Here is a 19,814-nt window from a genome sequence, read left to right on the forward strand (position 1 = left end):
AATAGTCATTATTATAATCACCATGGTAAAGTCAGAGTACTTACTTTTATTTTCTAGCGGTGTGTTGCTGTTGTTATATTACAGTTTGTAGATTAGCCCACTTAGAACTAATTTGGACCATAATCAACACAACAACTTTCACCAGACAAAACAATTCTAGGTTTTGTTTTGCCTTGGGAACATCTTGGCCTAGATGAAAATGCATGGTGTGCAATCTGCATGATGAGGAACACTATGTTCTTTGGACTAAGGTTGCAAATCAGATATCCCTGGAGAGGGTAACTTTTCCAAGCAGGCACATTTACACAGCGAGACTTACCTGAGTGCCAAGACCTGTTCAGAAAGTAGAGATAACTGCCATGGAAGTAGGTGGTAGAAGAAGAAGTAGCTGGTCTGCATTTGATTTATGTAGTGGTGGTTAAGTCAGGGTACAGTCAGCACATCATTCTGTAATGAACTCATTAAAATTACAATCACTAACATGTCAATTCACGTAAGTAATGTGTGCATTGAGACATGTACCATGAATAATTCAGGCTAATAATATTAGTGTCAATAAGCAAAAACAATACAAAGAAAATGTTGTTACAAGAGTAGAATGGTCTTTACCACTCTTCATCCGGTCAAGGGAATGAAATGTATGTTGAGTCCAATCAATAGAATCTGGTCATTTAGACCAACAGGAAGTTTCTTCTTCAGGTAAATAGAAAAAAAAAACACATACTATAGGTCCTAAAGGCCACTTTGCTCATTCATTTCAACCTCGGTGGGTCATAATTTGTTAAGGCAACAGTGTCCCAGTGTCACTAATCTCTCTACATTCTGGTATTTGATGTGAGGAAACAGTCAGCATATCACCGTGTGTCGAGCAGATGCAATGCGGCCTTGCTATGGAGATAACTTAGAGCATATTTTAGAATGTCACCTGTAGCACACCAGCCCATGGTGTTTTCATGGGGTTGAAACGCTTGAAGTCTGCTTCAAAGCTTCTGGGTTGCATTAACTGATCAAAGTCACTAATCCCCCAATAAGCATTCAATATTTATGTATTAAAGCACAGGATGATCCATAACAGAGCCCACTGTCATAAACAAAAGGCTTTAAACTGCAGCCTGAGGTATGAGGTGTGTGTATTCTTTCAGAGAACATCTGACTTAATTCACCGTGAGCTGCCAACAAAGAAGCTGTTTAGGACAGGCGTTTCTTAGAATTTAAATGTGGTAACACACTCTGTTTATGTCAGCATTGGGAGACTGTCATCAGCAATCATTTCTTAGTGTTTGTAAAATATTACTTTGTACTGATTATTAATGATCTTACTGTTGGGCAAAGTGAGCTGCACTGTCTCTGTGGCATCATAAGGCTTGAAAACACAGAGAGCAGGCTACTCATGCCAAGTAGACCTGGACAGGCTTGACATTTAAATTAAAAACATCACTCACACTCTGTGTCAAAGTAATGCAATAGTGTTGCCTGCACATGATATCCTTTAACAATGCCAGATGTTATCTCCATTATATACTGATTATTGCCATAATTCTAATACAATAGAGTCGAACACTAATCTTCAAAATATGAAACAGCTGAATTTGAAAGAGCCTGATTGAATTAATTTATGGTCTCAGTTGTTAAAATGCATTGATTCTTGTGGCATTTCAATCAGCATGTCTCTCCATAAGTTGTCTTTATAAGGGAGTTACATGGTGGAGACCAGACACTTTAATGAAAAGTAGCCTGTGGGCCCTACACATAACTCATCCCATTAAGAATACAAAGCCTATAACACACAATGTAATTTGTCTGTTAACGATAATTTTTCTGGCAGAGCTAAAATAAGACTTCAGTTTGGAAACTGGCATATTTCCCTTAAAACAGGAGGAGCTGGAGAATAGCTGAAGACAAGCGGCTTTCTGGTTTTTGTGTGTGGTTTAATGTAAACATAGACAACATGAGAGAACATGCACAGTGAAGGTGCACGAAAGAGGGCTGGGGAGTGGTAAATGTTGAGTAACATGAATTGGCTTAATATGCTTTTTAGATATGCCTTTTTTTTTTTTTCAATTAAAATAAGTGGTGAAATTTAGCTTTGAATCATATTTCAGAAACAGTTTCACAGTCTTGATTCCAGCTCTTTAGACAATTGGAAAATATTTTTAACAACTATTAGATTTACTGGGAGACTGAAAGTTCAAACAGCAGTTGGCATCTTACCACCGGGTCCATTAGTAGCTGTTCTCATATCACACAGTCTCCCACAGCAGATGAAGTTTGCCCAGTTGTTATGGAATTGGAGATACTCAAATTTATGTTTGTCTGAGAACTTCAGGACCCGTCTATGTTGGCTCAAAGTTGAGACTGAAACTTTAACGTACTAGGTGGAGTTTGTGAAATATGAATATGTGCAATGTCTTTATAGTACATATAGGATATGGTAGTATGTATGTTCTGTTTATTCTTGTGCATAGGGATGCATGTGATAAACATTCCCAGCACACTTTGCCCATTGATCCACAGAAAAGTGCCAACAAAGGCAGCAAAGAAGATGAGTGGTGTAAATAGAGAGTACATTCCAGTTCCCTTAATTGCATCTGCTCACAACTTAGAGAAACAAGAGGTGCTTTCCTCCGAACAGTCATCTGAAGCAACATCTGCTGCTGATGATGGTGGCTGAGCTGGATCAGCTGTCAGCTTTGTTCTGCTAACATCTGCATGTTATGCAGCATGTTTATTTAAATGTAATGTTTGTAAATTCAACAATCCATGTTATGATTTTAATTCTTTATAGTATTTTGTAGGAAGTAATTTATTGGAATATGTTTTAGACAGCGCGCAGTGTGCTCCACTACTATACATATATATATATTTGTATACACAGAAAACACAGGGAATTTTTGCCTCACGTGGGCCTGAAATTGTGATAAATAATTAAAATGCGTTTATTGCTGAAGGTCAGATACTTCTCCTCTCCATGAATATAGCATTTATGCTAGAGATTGCAAGGGTGAAATAATATATGAGGAAAACTGTCCATGGTGCTTTTGTCAGTCAAACTAAAAATTAAATTTAAAATTATTCTGTCTCTCTACTCTAGTAAAAAAAAAATGGGATAATGATGTATTTTCAGATTAGTCCATCAGCTGTAGAGTCCAGGCACCAACAGATTTCAGATAAATAGTTGGATCGTTAAATCACTTCCATGAAGGCTGGTCTTGTGTGCCTTCTTTTATGGTCCCTCAGATTTGAAATAAGAGTTTAGAAGTGGCCTTTGAGATGCAGGTTTAGAAAAATTTCTGGTCAAATTGGGGAATTAGTATGTACCCATTAATGAGACCAGTGCTGACTTTGAGTTGTCAAGAAAAATTGACTTTTCAAATGTTTTATGGTGAAGGAAAGGCAATCAACAGTTTTGTTCGACCTCAAAAATACATAGAGAGCATTTTGATGAGAAAGACTAAATGTAAATAGAAGCGATAAAACACCACACAAGTATGTCACATGAACCATAAGTTGGACCTCAGTCCTAGAGCTTTGAAACATATTACACAATCTGGCAATTCCAAGGTCAGGAAAGAATTTTTAATCTCAACTTTTAAACTAGCATTGAGGCGAAATCCTTCGAAAAAGGAAATCTGCATTTAGAAGCAAGTGTGACTCTGTCCACAGACCCAAACCAAACCAAACCAAACCAAATGTGGTCATATTTATGTGTCCCAGTTAAAAGACAAGCAGCAGCATTCTGAACTAATTGCAGCCAAGCAGTAGAAGTCTAGCTAAGCCCAGCATAAAGCGCGTTGCAATAGTCTAAACAAGTTGTGATAAAAGCATTAATAAAAATCTCAAAGTCAGAAACATGTCATCAGTTTATTAAGATAAAGCAGGTTTAGTTTTGGCTAATTGCCTCAGTTGAAAAAATCTGCACTTTAATACTGCACCAAATTTAAGGTTAGAATCTATCTTTGCTCTCAAGTTTGTGACTGTAGGCTTTAAAGATTGTGTTAAAAAGCCCACATCACCATTGTCACTGAAATGTAAGAAATTAAGGGCCATCCATGCTTTAACTATTTAAGGACCTAAATCCAGTAGAATGTGTAATGTCTGATCCTGCGTCTGCATCTTTTGATTAAAAAGTGTATTAGAATATATCCACATTAAACTCTAAATTCAAATATACTGTAAGTCATGAACTCCTGTACCTGAACTCTGTACTTTTCTCCTTTTCACATCTTCTCCCCACACCTTATCGTCTCCTGTCCTTCTTCTGTCCTCTCTTCTTTCCTCTCCTCCTATGTCCTCCTCCATCATCTCTGCTCTCACATCCATTGGCATCCTCTCTCCTCTGCCCTGTCCTCTCCTCTCTGTTCTCACCCGCCCCGTGTCAATGGTGGTGGCTGACAGTGACTTTGCATCCAAAATGAAAAACAGGCAGATGGGCTCAACGGGTGGGATGAACATGACCAAGAGCACAAGCATCAGCGGCGACATGTGTAACCTGGAGAAGACGGATGGTAGTCAGTCGGACACAGCGGTTGGCACGGTAGGCACTGATGATAAGAAGAGGCGCTCCAGCATTGGTGCCAAAATGCAGGCCATGGTTGGCATGTCGCGCAAGAGCAGGAGCACCTCACAGCTCAGCCAAACAGGTAGGGCACCCAAGTGCACAGTGAGTGTACTCTATGTATGTCCATATTTGCATCTGTCCTGTAGCCTCCTGTTGTGTCTGTGTGGGTTTTTATGTCATGTTCTGTGCTGAATGCTCTAATGCTCCTTCTCTCTCCCTTTCCCCCACTTTTTTTATTTAATAGCGCTTTGGATTGCAGAATATTTTCCTGGAGATGAAGACAGCAGCTTGACTGTTTTGTCACACTTCTTTCTCTTTTTCTTCTAGGTACCAACTCTACTGGAGTTTCTCTCTTTTTCTGTCAATCTCCCCCTTTTTTAATCACATCACTGCAATTTATTTAGTTATTTATTTATTTTGCATAATGCTGATGATTGTTTCTGTGGTAATAATTTGTCATTTGTTTTGGAAAATGTGTTACAGCTGTAGCAGCTTTCTGCTTCTGCCACTGATGACCTCAGCTGCTTGTAGCAGGTCACATTTTCTCAGCTTTGTTATGCTGCAATGCTCTTCTGAATGTGATTCATGAGTGTAAAACACTACCTCAAACTGCGTCTGCAGTTTTTTTTTTTTGTAATTGTTACTTGGAGTGCATGTGAAAATGTGTGCACATGCAAGATATAGACAGAAGGGGTGTGTTGTACTGGTGTTTTCAAACCTTTGTTCCATAAACCAAGCGCAGGAATATTTGTTTATTTTGCAGTGGAACAGATTACATTTTACAGAGCACAAAGCTATTACTTTTCTTCTGTCGTCAGTGTATTTTTTTTTCCTATCCTACTTTCTTTTCAAAGTGCTTGATAATCATTTGAGGGGTGTTACGCTGCTTTATCTGGTGCCAGACAGTGTGCAAAACATCCTAGCAGGTGGCGTGGGTGTGGTCTCTGGCCAGAAGCTTCACATCTGGTTTGTGAAGGTCAGTCGATTTGTCCACTGCCCCTCCACTGCCGCAGCTCTCCAGTGCATCTCAAAGCATTCGGTGCCTGTTCATCTTGTCTGTTCAGTCAATCACTTCTACCTGTCAGCACCATGTGTCCAGACCTGAAGAGATAGCATGGCAGAAGGATGGAATGTATTGTGGGGTGAGAGGAGTGAGGATTTGCGCTCACGTGGCGCTGGGCTGCCCCCCTGGCTCGTGATTTCACTGGCACATGGGCTGCTACCTTATGTGTGTGGGTTAAAAATTGTATTCATTATAAATCACATCAATATGTCAACCAGCAATTTTTGTAGCATTTAAATAAGGCTTTAATTGCTATCTGTCTGCTCGAAACAAAGTTACACTAACACATGCTCTTTCTCCATGCAGACACAGCACAAACTGAGAAGTCTGAATCTCCTACAGCTATCAATATTTCACTCAGTGCTTCTAAGTACATCAGAAGGAGTTTGTGCGAGCGTGCATACATCTGCCTTTCAGTATTTGTCAGAAAACTGCCAAGCTGCATTCTGCCCTACTTTGTTGTTGCCCAGTGTCCTGAGAGGCCAAAATGAAAGGGTCCATTCAAAGGACTGTCGATTTTAAAAGGCTACTTGGCAATTTGTGAACACTTCTGCTGCCAAATGTTAGTGGAGGGGGGTGGGCAGATGAGCCAGGCAGCACGACTCTGGCTTTGACAAACACAAGTTAGTCAGATGGAATGGATGGGCTTTTAGGTGGCCACCAGGAGTAGTGTGGACACAGTTGCAGCTCTTGGTTGGAGCTGCTGGTTTTGTCCCGTTGGTTCTCAGTTACTGTAGTAAAGGAAGATTACTTTGTACTGCAGTCCATATGTCTATGACAGGATCAGAGCAAACAATGGACAAGAGAGGGTAGACTTCACGGTGTCGTCCAGGCATCCAGTACATGACTGGACGTGTTTGTTGGATGGCAAAAGGAGATTTTTGCTGAGACTGATTCATTACTGAGTTCACGTGGATTTTGATTAATCACGCACAAAAAGGAGAACATGGTTTAATGAGGCAGTTCAGCATGAGGCAAAGTACAGTAACGCTCATAAAGCACCCTTGTGTTCAAGTGTTTTTTGGTTTTTTTTGGTCACTAATAAATTGGCTGTTTTTTAAAAACAATAAAAGTATTAAAAATGTGGTTGTCAAGCAACAGTAAGGTTCCACAGACACGGCTGAGCTTATTTGATTGTACACTAGTTTTGGGTACACTGCTTTTGACTTGATTGAATATAGATGATAATCATAATCAATCATGTGTTTATGAAACTATCACTCTACAGCATCACTAGTGATGAGAACTCCACAGCATCGTGCCTCTTCGTGTTGAGTATTCTGCAACATGCCATAGTATTATAATGCTGTCTGCTTAGAACAGTGTGTGTGTGTATGTTTGTGGTTTTTATGGATTTCTAGCAGATTTTTGGGATCATAATGTAGAGAGGGATTTATTGTGTTTGGCCAACTCCAATATGATCTCTGCACAGTGTACAGCACTCTCCATGCATTTAAGTGAATTATTCAAGACTATTCAAATTCTCGTTTTAGGAACAATACTGATTCACTTTCCGCTCTGTCCACTAGCATATCAGGAAGGCAGCTCTTTCAGTCTAGTATTTCTTTGCTCTTTTTTGCATTATGAGTAACAAAATGGGAGAGTAATCAGAGGGCTATTTCTCTTTCACACCATTGAAGAAGTATTAATCATGTTTTTCAGCACTCTGCTAGCATTGTACCCATTAATCCATTTCTGTAATTTTACCCTATAATAGTGTCTGTCTAGGAGAGCTGATAGTGTCCTTAAAAACATGCTCAACAGGAAGCTTTACAATTCATTACAAGACTGTTAAAGCCGAGGAGGTGAGAAGAGCAACAAACACAAGAAACAGGAAATTGAGCTTTAACAGGCAAAAACAGGCAGGACTGCCCACAGTGATACAGAAGTAAGAAAAATAAATATTTTTCTGGAGTGTGTGGTATAATACATTAGGCATATCATCTAGTTTCCTGTTGCTGTGAGTGCAGCCTTACGTATTCTAGCATAATTCTTTCTATGCCCTACTTTTCTCTCTATTTGACCGTGAAAGACTATTGCTAAAATGTATCTGTAAGAGATGGATACTTCTGATACTTAAGTCGCTTTGATTAACATTTTTCCCAGTATTAAGTATTAGAGGTGTTATGTGACCATAGCATTCTTTCTAATTGTGAGCAGTCAGTCCCCTGTCAGTGCCTTACTTTGATTAGGAAATGTAATAATCTGATTTCTGATCTAAAACCTAATTTGATCAGGTTAACTGCTAGGTAACTGTTCCTAAATACGTCCTATGCCGCTATTTCAGAAATTGACAGCTTTGCTAAGAGTTAATTGTTCGTCAAGTGCAAACCTACTCACTATGTCCAGAATATTCAGATGTGGACAGCAGGGACATGTATGCACTGACTGCCCCCTTCTTCCTCACTGCTCTCTCTCCCCCTACACCAGATACTGCTGTAGTTTGGGACCCCCAAAGTCCTCAGACAGACTATTTTGTGGGTGGGAAAATAGCTGAACTTTGAGCTTTTAGCCCAAGTAATTTATCTTTTGTGTGGAGTTGGGTGCCTATCTCAGCAGCTCCTTCACTAGCTGAGGCTGCTAATTAATCTCTCAGGGGGCCAAAGCAGACATGCTGCTTCTAGGATGATGCATGAAAGGAACACAGTAGCACAGGTACAACCGAGGCTGAGGTACACAAGCACCCCACTACTTTCTACACATCCCTCTTTCCACCTGACTTAGTTTCTCAAAATTCCTCTTAACTGATTCTTGTATCTCCCTGTCATTATATCCTCTCTTTGTCTTCTTCCTCACTTTGTGGTTTAACCTCCTTGTCTTTGAAGCAATAGCTCTACACCTTCTTTTTTTGTCTTTCCTCCTGCTATTTTTTCTTCTCCAGTTTTCTCTGTCCAGCTCATTGCAACAAGCCACAAGAGGACCCATAGCTGTTAATCAGCCTGAGCTCTCAGAGGAGCCTTCTTTGCCGTGACCTAAATATGTGTGGATATACTGTACTGTCAGAGCAGAGCTTCATTTTTAAGTTTATAAAAATCTAAATAAATCCACTACAATGGACCATATTGTTTAGTACAACAGTAATCCACAGTTAGATAAAACAGAAGCTGTGGCATGCAGTGACTCAGCAAGGGTTTTGGAGCGAACTGCATTGTGCAGACATGAGTGCTTTTTGGTGCAATAGCCCAACAGCCCCATTTACTGGTGACTGTTTCCTTCCACACATTCTTGAACTTGCATATCAGTAACTGTGTTAGCCATGCATCATGGTTTACAGTAGCAGGGAGATTTTGACATGAAAACTCAGCTGAATGGCTCAAAACCAACTGTAACTAGTCACTTTTCTGTATATCTGTGTGTCTGTGTCCACCGTGATGGTTCAGTTGGTACTGACATTCATCTATTGCTGTTGTTTTGCTGACATTGATTGTTGCCCTGTATCACACTGTTGTAGCAATGATAACTGAGGAGTGAGATTTGGCTTTTTTTTGTTTTTGTTTTTTTTTTTTTTTTTTTTGTTAAAGTCTGGGCCACGTGACATCACTCTTCATCTACCAAGGGCTGCATCCTACACAGCAGCCACTTTTCATATACGTTACTGTGTGTTCTGGTCCATTCATTGCCGTCTTTAAAAATATCAGCCAAATAATCAGAATAATAACTTTATTTGTAAAGTATTTTTCTTCCAAAGTACAAAAATAATAGCAAGGTAGAAATAAACATAGACATAAAATAATATAAATGATTTCAGATAATGTCAGAAAAGCCAGTCTCGTAAAAATATGATTTCAAAGAAGACACTGACTCTGCCTGCATAATTTCCAAGGACATCACACAAGGATCTCAAATGACGTAAAGGTGCATACGGGGTTAAAAGGTCTCAATCATTCTGACACGTCAGTAGAGAACTGAGTGAGCTGTGGTGAGTAGGCTTAACAGGAAGGTTGTGTGACAGTTGTGTCATCAGCATAGCAATGGAAAAAGACCCCATGCCTATAGATGACATCATCCAGAGGAAGCATGTAAACAGAAAATATTATCAGACCAAGAATTTACCCTTGAGTTACATCGTATTTAATATCAGGAAATGAAGACATAAATTATTATTTACTGAAACACAAAACTTCCTATTTGAAAGGTATGTCGAAAACCATTTTAGAGCCACTCCTGATAAGCCAGCACAGTGTTTCAGTCTGTCTAAAAGAATACCATGATCTATTGTGTCAAAAGGTGAGTTCAAATCCAGCGGCACCAGAATTGAACGTATGCTGGTGTCTGCCGTCAATAAGAGGTCATTGCAGTAAAAGTTGGTATATTATGAGGACCGAATCTAATTCCAAACCCACCCAAACATTACAACATTTTTGCTAGTCAAATTTGTATTGCTGGCCAAGTAAAATGTATTACACATTGTAGGATGCTGCTGCTTGCACTTGTTTACTCTTTGCCATGTGACATATAAAGGTAATCTTCATTTCGCAGGGACAGGGTTTCTGTTTCCATGACCATTGCACATGTTCTCACAGGTACTGTGCACCTGAAGCAGAAAACAAGTATCTCAGGTCAGCATTGAAAAATTTTAATATTATTTTTGGTAGCGTTTTCTTTTTCCTGTCTACTTATTAATATGTAAGTCTTGCAGTTAAATAAAGGTTTCTTCCCTGATACTGTCAGGCTTTATAGTGGAATATATAACAAAAGTATCTATTCTTTCAAATTAAAATGGGCTTATTTATCATATTCATTTATTACCATAGACAATTTATTTTGAGAAGTTATTTTGTAGCATTAGATTCAGAAAAAAGACTTACTGTAAATGCTCACATTAAATGTGAAATACTTCCTTTGTTAGTATTGCAATAATTGCCAATGACTATGTTTATTCATGAGCTGTGATTTGAATCACAGAGTTGGTGGACTAACTAAATTGTTTTCACAGCGAGAGGAGGCACATGGTGTCCCTCCTAGCAGACAGTGTACTTTGCATTATCCGAGAAATTAACCAATGTTCTTGTTTTGAAGATGTTTTTTTCTGTGATGTGTTAATTATGCAGAAGCACAGCTTAACTCAAAGGAAGCAAAAAAAAAAAGATCGGTTAACAGTGGTTACGCCTCAGAACATATTCAGACCCTGACATTTTTGTTTTGTTTTTGCTGGCCATTAGTCTACACTCTAAAACACATAATGATAAAGTGAAAAGACGGAAAGAGAAATTAGTCATAGAAATTGACTTCGCTATAAATTCAGCTGTTGATTCATCCTCTAAACCCTGTCACACTCCACCAGCCTCATGGCTCATGCTCCTCACCCTTATGTCACCTTTGAGTTTGAGGCTCGGACATCATTTAGGATACACTTGTATAATTGCGTCCCACATTTCAGTACAGCACATTCTTGACTTCCATCTGATCTGAAAATGAACTTCCACTCTGCATTTTTAGATTTTTAACTGCAGCTAAAAATATTGTGTGAACTTCCTCTTCTCGTTCAGCTTTACTTAGCTGACAGCAGTCAGTCGAAGAGGAAGCCTGATGAGAGATGTGCCTGTAGAAATAATGCGGTCAGTTTAGTCATGAAATCTGAGCATGATGTTGATGGTATTTTTACAAAACGTTTAAAACAGTTTCATTTCCTTCTTGAAGCCTGAGAAGTAATCATGCTGTGGTGACATATCACACTAGTTTGTTGTGACTGTGGGACAGAAAAATCAGCTGCAGTGATGGCAGCATTTTGTAACAGGATATTTGCTGTACACATACATATAAGGCTTGGCAGTGCTTTGATCCTTTTTCTCTCTTGTTGGCTCGCCATGTGTTCTCCATCTCCATCCTGCTTTTCACTATTCACATATACTTCTCACAACTGATAGGGTGAATTTTTTCTTTAGTGAGAGTGTGAACATGTTTGAGTGTAATGTCTTTCATGAGCTTTTATATTAACAACAGAACATGCAGGATCGAAAGATATATCAGTTGTCTCATGGAGAAGATGGCTTCTCTGCAGTTTAGTGTAGCAGTTTTGTTCATTTCACTGTTCTGATCAACTTCCCAGAAAATATTGCAAAGAGTGGAATGTCAATTGAACAGTATTTGTGTCAGTTTTAATTAAAGCTATTTTGCTTCATTATGCTCATCACATTTGAGCTACACAAGAGGAGAAGTTGCATAAAGGTGGGCAGCAGTTAATGTAAACTGAGAGAGAAGCCTGTTTGCCTACTTTTGTGCATGTACGTGTGTGCACATTTTAAGTGCTTGAAAGTGTGTGTTTGCCTATATCCATGCGTGTGACTGTCTGAGTTAGAGCTTCCATTAAGCTGTGTTTACAGTGTGTAGGGCCAGACTCGCTGTCTGACGCTGGGCCCGGCCTGGCCTCATCAATCAGAAAGATTTCCGGAGGCTTCCACATGGGATCACTGCCACGTGCCTGGCAGTTCTTACATATGACTTCTGGGATTTTATGCACTGTAGAAGAAATGGTGAGATTCTCATTCCTGTTTTAAGTGTCTGCAATTTTCAGTCATGTGCTCACTGTCATGTAGGTTTGTTATAGTTTGGAGAGGTATGAAATATGATGCACAGTGTGATTCAGTATTAATCTGTGCTAGTTATGCTGTTGTGAAATTAGAGAGTAAGTCTTCCTGGCCTAAAATGGAGAACTTTTTCAGTCCTAAGTGACCCGAATTAAAAACCTGAAGATCATTTGATAGTAACTTAACTCTTCTCTTCTTATGTTTTAAACTGTCTGGGATTTGTAACTAAAGTGACACATTTTCTATTAAGACACAGTATATTGAAGTACAATAGTTTCCAGTCATGCACTTTAAGAGGCCTAGAGTCTGATTTTTCTTTAGGTGCACTTTGGAACATTTTTGAAACACTGTTTAATGATCAACTTTTATTTTGTTGATAATGTGCTGTTTCTGTTTTCTTTTGGCTTTTCACGTGAGATGTGACCTGCATTTTCCTTGAACACACATCCACCCATTTCTTTTTCTTCAGGTGTGTGTTTTTCAAGCGTAGTGTGTGTGAGTGACAGATGCCGCTTTCAATCTGTCTGTGGCTGTGCAGTAGGTAGATATTAATAATCGACTGTGCCATAGGTGCAAAAATTGAAACTAGCAACACATGTCAATAATGCTGTCAAAGTGAATACCATCAACTACTGTCACATGCACAGTGACGCATAACCTGTGACTTGGACAGAGGACAGGTGCATTGTCATTTCCCAATGTGGCCAAGTGGTATGAACCACCAGTTCTTCCAAAGCAGTTAATAGGGAGCATTTCGTTTGCTAATTAATTTCATTAGCTGCATTGATAATTTCTTTGTGCTATTCCACAGCATCAACCAATGTAATTTGAGTCATATCTATCTATAATTTGACAAAGAGAAAGCAGGCAGAAGAGGAAAGCCCAGGGAATGACAATTACACAACTGGTTTTCTTATTAATCTTTAGAAGTTAGAACTTGCATTGTTTGTGGCAGATATTATAAAAATCATCATGTAATTGAAGTGATGATTAAGAGTTAGCCATTTTGAAATCAATATTAATGTTTGTAATAATCAGTACAACTATATATTTAGTAGAACACCATTTTTACTTAGCTCTGTCTGTAAAATATTTGCGATGGACTGACCCTTAGAACAATATGACATTGCCATCCCTAGATTCCAACTAGTACGGCTAAAAACCTGTAATATTTTTCAGACAGAACCATCTAGAAAATGATATACGTTCATAAAGGAATATTCTTGAATGGTCCAAGAAACGTAACCATGTCTGTGATCTTTCCTCCTAGCTGTAAACGTGAAGTGCTGTTTGTGACTGTACTGACCTAGATGAAACCTGCAAATAGATGCCATGCATTAATTGGATCCTTCATGGAAGTAGGTTGCAGTGTCTCCTAGAGCAGCTTTTGCCTCAGCCTTAACACTACAGGGAGCTTGCTATTTTTATAATAATGCAAAAAAGTGCTGTAACTGTCCTGTATCCTGTTTTCTGCCAGATAGATACAATGTTCAGAACAAAAGCACCACATTTGGTTCTCTGACATGATGTCAAAGCAACACATACTTTTTTTTTTTTACAAAGCTGCAGCGGTGAGAGCTACAAAACAAGCTGAGGTTTAGATTGATGTCATGCATTTAATTTGCTTTATGTGTTACCTGTCATGTATCATGCCAGTCATAGATTAATAACTATTTCAGGGACCACCTGTGAAGAGCTCTTTCCTCTGAGCACCACTGTGGCGTGTTCTGCGCTGCACTGTTTACAACAAGCTGACATTAGTTGATGAAAAATGATAGAAATGGAGTGAAAGAAAAAGGTTCATGTCTAAGTATGTTTGACACTAATTCAAACAAAGACCTTTTTTGATTGAATAAGGGAGACGGACACAACATATTTGTGCAACAGAGGCTGAGGAGGGATGACAGATGTCATTTCTGATTCTCAGCAACTCTAAAAACAGCCAAAAAAAAGCAAAGTGAATTTGTTCACAACACAGCTGTGATAGTAACGAAAGAAAGAAAAGTAAAACAGAGTTTTGGCTGAAGGCATAGAGGAGCAGGGCTGCTGGCAGACCGAATGACAGCTTGTTTTCACTGGCCCCTGTAGCTAAGATGGGGATAGAGAGGATGGCGGCACAGAGGATGAAGAGAAAAGGTGATGATTACCACAGAAGAAACAAAAGAGCAAGTAGAGTGCAAACAAAGAAAAGACAAATGATAAAAGAAGATGTATAAAAATTGCTGAGAAACGGACTGGGGAGAGGGCTCAGTATCTCTGGGTAGAGCTCGTTCACCCACAGAGCCAGCCGAGGTGCGCCTGAGCAGCCTGGCTCTCTGATTGGTGGAGCGTGATGCAGTTCTCTCCCCTCCCCTTGTGAAGAAAGAGGTGCAGCAGGGACGTCAGACCTAGACAGCACAAGGCTCAGCTGCTGAAGCAACGTTTTTCTGAAGGTCTCCTTAAGATGCATCTAGGGCCAGACTAAATGATAGCGCAGGAGCATCTTCTGCTACTGGGTTTAGGAATTGACCAAACAACTTATACTGAAGATTTTTAACGATTACCAGTAATATCAATTAGAGAAGAGAAAGCTGACATCGAGTGCCTTCAATTCACAGCCCTGAGAAGGACAGCCGGCGGTCACCATGGGTAGGCAGGGCCACGATACCTCTGCTCCAGCTCCTGGGATGCGTATCCAGCGCTCCCAGAGCAAGATAAGTCTGTCTGCATCATTTGAAGCACTGGCTGTTTATTTCCCCTGCATGAACTCCTTCGATGAGGAGGATGGAGGTAAGGAGACAAGCAGAGAAATGTGGTTAACCTGAGGGGTGACGGGGGGGGGGGTGGCTTTAGCATTAGTGGTACAGTGCAGACTAATTGTGTGAAGGAGTGAAAGGTGGAATAAGTTTAATGAGGATGTCACTGTAGTTCAGTTAGAATAATATGTTGCTTGAGTTGTGTGCCAACACCTGAAGAGTAGCGCAGTTATTTTCCAGGCTTTCTGTTTGTTGCGCAATAGACACTGGTGGTTCTCCTCAATGCTTTCTGCTGCATTCTGCTCCTGCTAGTCTACCCATCATATCATCCCAGTGATCATTTTAAGTGTGTTTTTGTGAATGGCAGCGACAGATTTAGTAACTGGACTGAATCATTGTTTAGTACCTTGTGAGCGGTACTGTTTATTTAGCTACGACACTGTTTTCTCAATGTTACTTCAAATTTCCTGAACAGTACGGATGACACCAGCTGTGGGTGTTTATTTTCACGCCTTCCAAGATGCTCGCACTTTTACTGTTGGCAGCCAAGCAACCCCACTACACTGTCGCTCTCTTTTCTTGACCCTTTTGGTGTTGAGCCAGTGCGTCTGACATTTTGACTGCTGCTGCTTCAGGCTTGCCAGATACTTAACAAAAGTGCTTGGTTAATAATTCTCTTATGTGTGACACAGGTACCCCACCTGCTGTAACATGTACCTGTGTGTGTACTGTAGATTTTGTCAATAAAGTAGATCCGCGTGTCAATGGGAATAGTATTTTAGTGTCTCAGCGTTGAAATTAGCCTGTGGTATGGTTTGTTTATGGATCAGTCTTTTGCAATTTGCAGTGAGGACACTTTCAGTAATCATTGGTTATATTTTAAAGAAACAGAGTATCAAAGGCATATTTATGAGTTGAATCAGCAGTGTAAATGCAAACATATGTATCTGATAATTTGTGGCATAATGCAGGAGAACCAATTCTCCAGCTTGAAAATGGCATGTCAGTGATCATTGATAACATCTGACTGGCTATTGAATGGAAGATGAGTTCTATGCGCTGTGGTTTGCTGCAGACGTCAGAGACGACCTCTGAGGCTGTGTTTCTTATTGTAACGTGTGAAGAGCAGGAAGAGGAGGCGGGAGTCGGCTCAGTAACTGAGATTTCAAGGCTGAAAGGCACCACAAAGGGCCCATGATGATGCTGGATTAGAAATACTGTAGCCTAGACATGATTCATTCAAGATCCATGAATAGACAACCATTTGTCATCATTTCGATTCTGGATTTGGCTTCTAGTGAACTTTGTGTTATTATTTTTCTGTGGCCTTGCAATGATTTTCTGACCTCTGGCAAAGAACTAATTTTTCATTAACGGATTAACAGGTTAGAAAGTACACTGATAAATGCAGCAATAGTTAATGTTAATTGAGCTTCGATTGCTTGGTGTGAGCTCAACGTGAAGCCACATTTGCTATGCTCCTTCTTAACAGCATATAAAATGACATGCAGTGGTGCTGCTGTGTGTGTGTGTGTGTGTGTGTGTGTGTGTGTGTGTGTGTGTGTGTGTGTGTGTGTGTGAGATCACAAGGCGTGTTGTGAGTGAGCATGCTTACTGTACATCTATGTAGGTATGTGTACATCTGCCACAGACGCAGCCACGTGGCCCCACACGCAGCGCGATGAGCAGCAGCAGGGCTAATGGGGGGCGTCAGCTGTCGTCTTAGATCAGTTAGGATTTAGGGAGGCACACGCCGGATGTTTGTAGGTGGAGCATGGGCACGCTATGACTCCCACAAGACCTCCGGCAATCTGGCACAGACTACAGGAGGGCTGTACATGTTGTTCTGCTCAACAGACACAAAACCCATATTTGTGTTTTTGGTGACATTCAATTGTCACAGTGACAGTGATCCTCTCTGGGTGGAAAGCTAAATTCCATTTTACAGAATACATTTGGTGATTTGTTTTTCCCCCTGTGGAATAGTTTTCTATGAGCCAATCAAAGTATAGATATGTCAGTAATAATCACTGTGAGTGCTACTCACTGTATGAGTCACAAAGTGATTGAGTGTCACAGGCTCACAGTCTATATCTCTTTCCCGCTCTCCCTCTCTCTATTTTTTGCTTGTGTCGTTCTCTGTGCAGAAGCGGGAGGTAAGAAGTTGCGCAGCACTATCCAGAGGAGTACAGAGACGGGACTGGCGGTGGAGATGAGGAGCAGGATGACTCGGCAGGCCAGCCGGGAGTCCACGGACGGCAGCATGAACAGCTACAGCTCCGAGGGAAAGTAAGGACTCGCACTCTGCATACAGCCAAAGAGCTCTTACTCATATTTTACAGGAAGCGGTTTGTACATACACAATAAAATGTTCTAAATTGGATTGGATTAGTCACATTAGGCTTTACCTTTTCTCATCCTCCATATAGTTAATAGGCCACAGCCACCGGCTCACCTGAAGGTTTTCAGCATGACTGTGCTTTATAGCTGTAGTGACCGTTGTGTGTTTCTCTCTTACAGTCTCATCTTCCCTGGTGTGAGGCTGTCCTCAGACGCCCAGTTCAGTGACTTCCTGGATGGACTGGGTCCTGCCCAGCTGGTTGGACGACAGACCTTGGCCACTCCACCTATGGGTGAGAACAGGAATCCCTTTGTTCAGCTCATTTTCTTTGTACCTTCATCATCTTTCAAGCTTTGTATAATATGGTCTTTACATACCCAAAAATATTTACACATTATATTCAGGCGACATCCAAATCGGCATGGTTGAGAAGAAAGGAGCGCTGGAGGTGGAGGTCATCAGAGCCCGTGGCCTTGTGGGAAAACCAGGTTCCAAGGCACTGCCAGGTGATTTAGCACAACCTACCAGATTACAGGCAATTGTACACTTGCAATAAGTGTATTATAAATATCAATAAAATTTTAGTAATACAAGCTATAACGTTCTCTCCTCACCTCGCAGCACCATACGTTAAGGTCTACCTTTTGGAAAACGGCGTCTGCATAGCCAAAAAGAAAACAAAAGTAGCAAGAAAAACGTTGGATCCTCTTTACCAGCAGCAACTGCCGTTTGAGGAGAGTCCAGGAGGGAAGGTTTTACAGGTAACAGATTGATTCATTTAGACAGTGATGGCTGACAGCAATTAAACTGAAAGCTCACAATCAAACTGATCAATATTGACGCTATGAGCAATGTTTGTTTTTCCTGTTTCCTACCCTGCAGGTCATCGTATGGGGCGACTATGGACGTATGGACCATAAATCATTCATGGGAGCAGTTCAGATACTGTTAGACGAGCTGGACCTGTCCAACATGGTGATTGGCTGGTTCAAGCTCTTTCCTCCTTCCTCATTGGTGGACCCTACTCTGGCCCCACTGACAAGAAGAGCTTCCCAATCCTCACTGGACAGTTTTTCTCGATCATAGCAGCGTGTGGACAGATAGCGTTGTTGTAGCAGCCAGTGTTGCGATTACAGGTCACGCTCCCCGGTTACACTGCATGCTTGATGTTGTGTCTTCTGAGCCTGTTTCTAGGGGTGCACATGTGATCCTGTGTTTTGAGCAAAAACGTCGCACACATTGTGCAGATGGCGAAGTGTGTTGCAAGCACCTGTTGGCCGGGATTGCCAGGCCTTGGTGTTGCTCTTTTGGAGGAAGCTGGAATGAACTCCTTAGCACGAGGAATCTGTCAGTTCCAGGTTTTCATCCAATTCGAAGCCATGAGGGTCAGCACTGGGAACCGCTAAACGAGTTCTACAGAAGCCCTTTTCGAATGAAAAATTAATATTTTGCTTTCTTTTTTTTTCTTTTTTTTTGTTGTTGTTGTTGTTTTGTTTTCAGTTGTTTTTCTTTAAATGTCAGTGCACTTGTATCTGAAAGGGGTGACAGTTTTCCTAAGAAGATGCTTGGTCACGCCACGCCAACAGACCTGTGTAGGTGGAGTTTTGCAGACCATCACTTTGGGTGAGGTGTGTCCCAGCTTGTATCCACACTCCCCCGAAACCCAAAAGTAATGCCCCGCATACTCTGCTTTTCTGTACTGATTCACATGATCCTGGTAAAACACCAGATAGACTTCAAACCTAGTCCTAGGCAATATTTAAGTGGCTCCCATCAACACAATATACCCATGAAAAGATGTACAATCTACCATCATTCTTTCTCTGTTGATATATTGTATGAAATTAAATTAGAAAAAAATATTTTTTCCTTTTTAGTTCATTTGCATGGACACAAATTTAGCTGAATTATAAAAAAAAAGGAAATTATTTTCTTGAGGCTGCAACTTGCAAAAAAAAAAAAAAAAAAGATGAAGAAAAATAAATAAAACAGATCAGCCACTTTCAACAATTTATATTATTTTTAAAGATAAATTTCACTAGTGCATGGTTTTCAAGGGGAGTGAATGCAACATTGTGATGAAAAAAGTTATTCTTTAGACCATTCATGAGTCTGTGTTTTGCAGACGTGCAGATAAGGGAAACCTGAGGGAAACTTTTTGGAGATACTTAAAAGAAAACATTTATGTGACAAAGGGTGATAATGAAAATAAATGTAAATTATTTATTTCACTGAAAAAGGCTCATGCCTTTTAAAGAAAAACAATGTGTGCAAATTGTACATGTTTCTGTTTTTCCTCCTTGTCCCAGGGTACTTCTGATTGTACTATTCAATTCTAACATTGTTCAGTCCCCTGATATTGTCCAGATTTTAGGACTGTTGGTTATTTTACAGTTCTATATTCTTTAAGTATGTATTTTATTTTGGATTTGATTTGTTTAACAAGCATGTTGAAAAGGATTTTCTGCAACATGGCTTGGGCACACCTTACAGTAACTCAGCATGTTTTGATAAAGATGATATTTGGAATTTTTGCAGTTTCTTGTACAGTGCATGTCAACTTCATTACTTTTCTCCTTCACCTTAAATT

At 40.2% G+C, this 19,814-nt stretch overlaps 1 protein-coding gene across 5 annotated transcripts in view; it reads left to right on the forward strand.

The window, feature by feature from the left end:
- The window catches only part of rims2a (regulating synaptic membrane exocytosis 2a), a 123,508-nt gene extending 105,098 nt beyond the window's left edge, over positions 1–18,410 (forward strand). For 4 of the 5 annotated variants that reach the window (XM_026293157.1, XM_026293156.1, XM_026293158.1 and 1 more), the window contains 6 exons: positions 4,396–4,640; positions 17,031–17,172; positions 17,404–17,516; positions 17,629–17,730; positions 17,846–17,985; positions 18,107–18,410. In XM_026293157.1, coding sequence (XP_026148942.1) covers positions 4,396–4,640; positions 17,031–17,172; positions 17,404–17,516; positions 17,629–17,730; positions 17,846–17,985; positions 18,107–18,310 — 946 coding nt within the window. In that variant the 3' untranslated portion in view covers positions 18,311–18,410. Of the gene's footprint in view, positions 1–4,395; positions 4,641–14,772; positions 14,918–17,030; positions 17,173–17,403; positions 17,517–17,628; positions 17,731–17,845; positions 17,986–18,106 lie in introns of those variants that run through there. The other variant, XM_026293160.1, reaches the window with a different exon arrangement.
- Positions 18,411–19,814: the final 1,404 nt, after the last annotated feature.

The sequence above is a fragment of the Mastacembelus armatus genome, chromosome 16, assembly GCF_900324485.2.
Source record: "Mastacembelus armatus chromosome 16, fMasArm1.2, whole genome shotgun sequence".
In the NCBI taxonomy this organism is placed as follows: domain Eukaryota; kingdom Metazoa; phylum Chordata; class Actinopteri; order Synbranchiformes; family Mastacembelidae; genus Mastacembelus; species Mastacembelus armatus.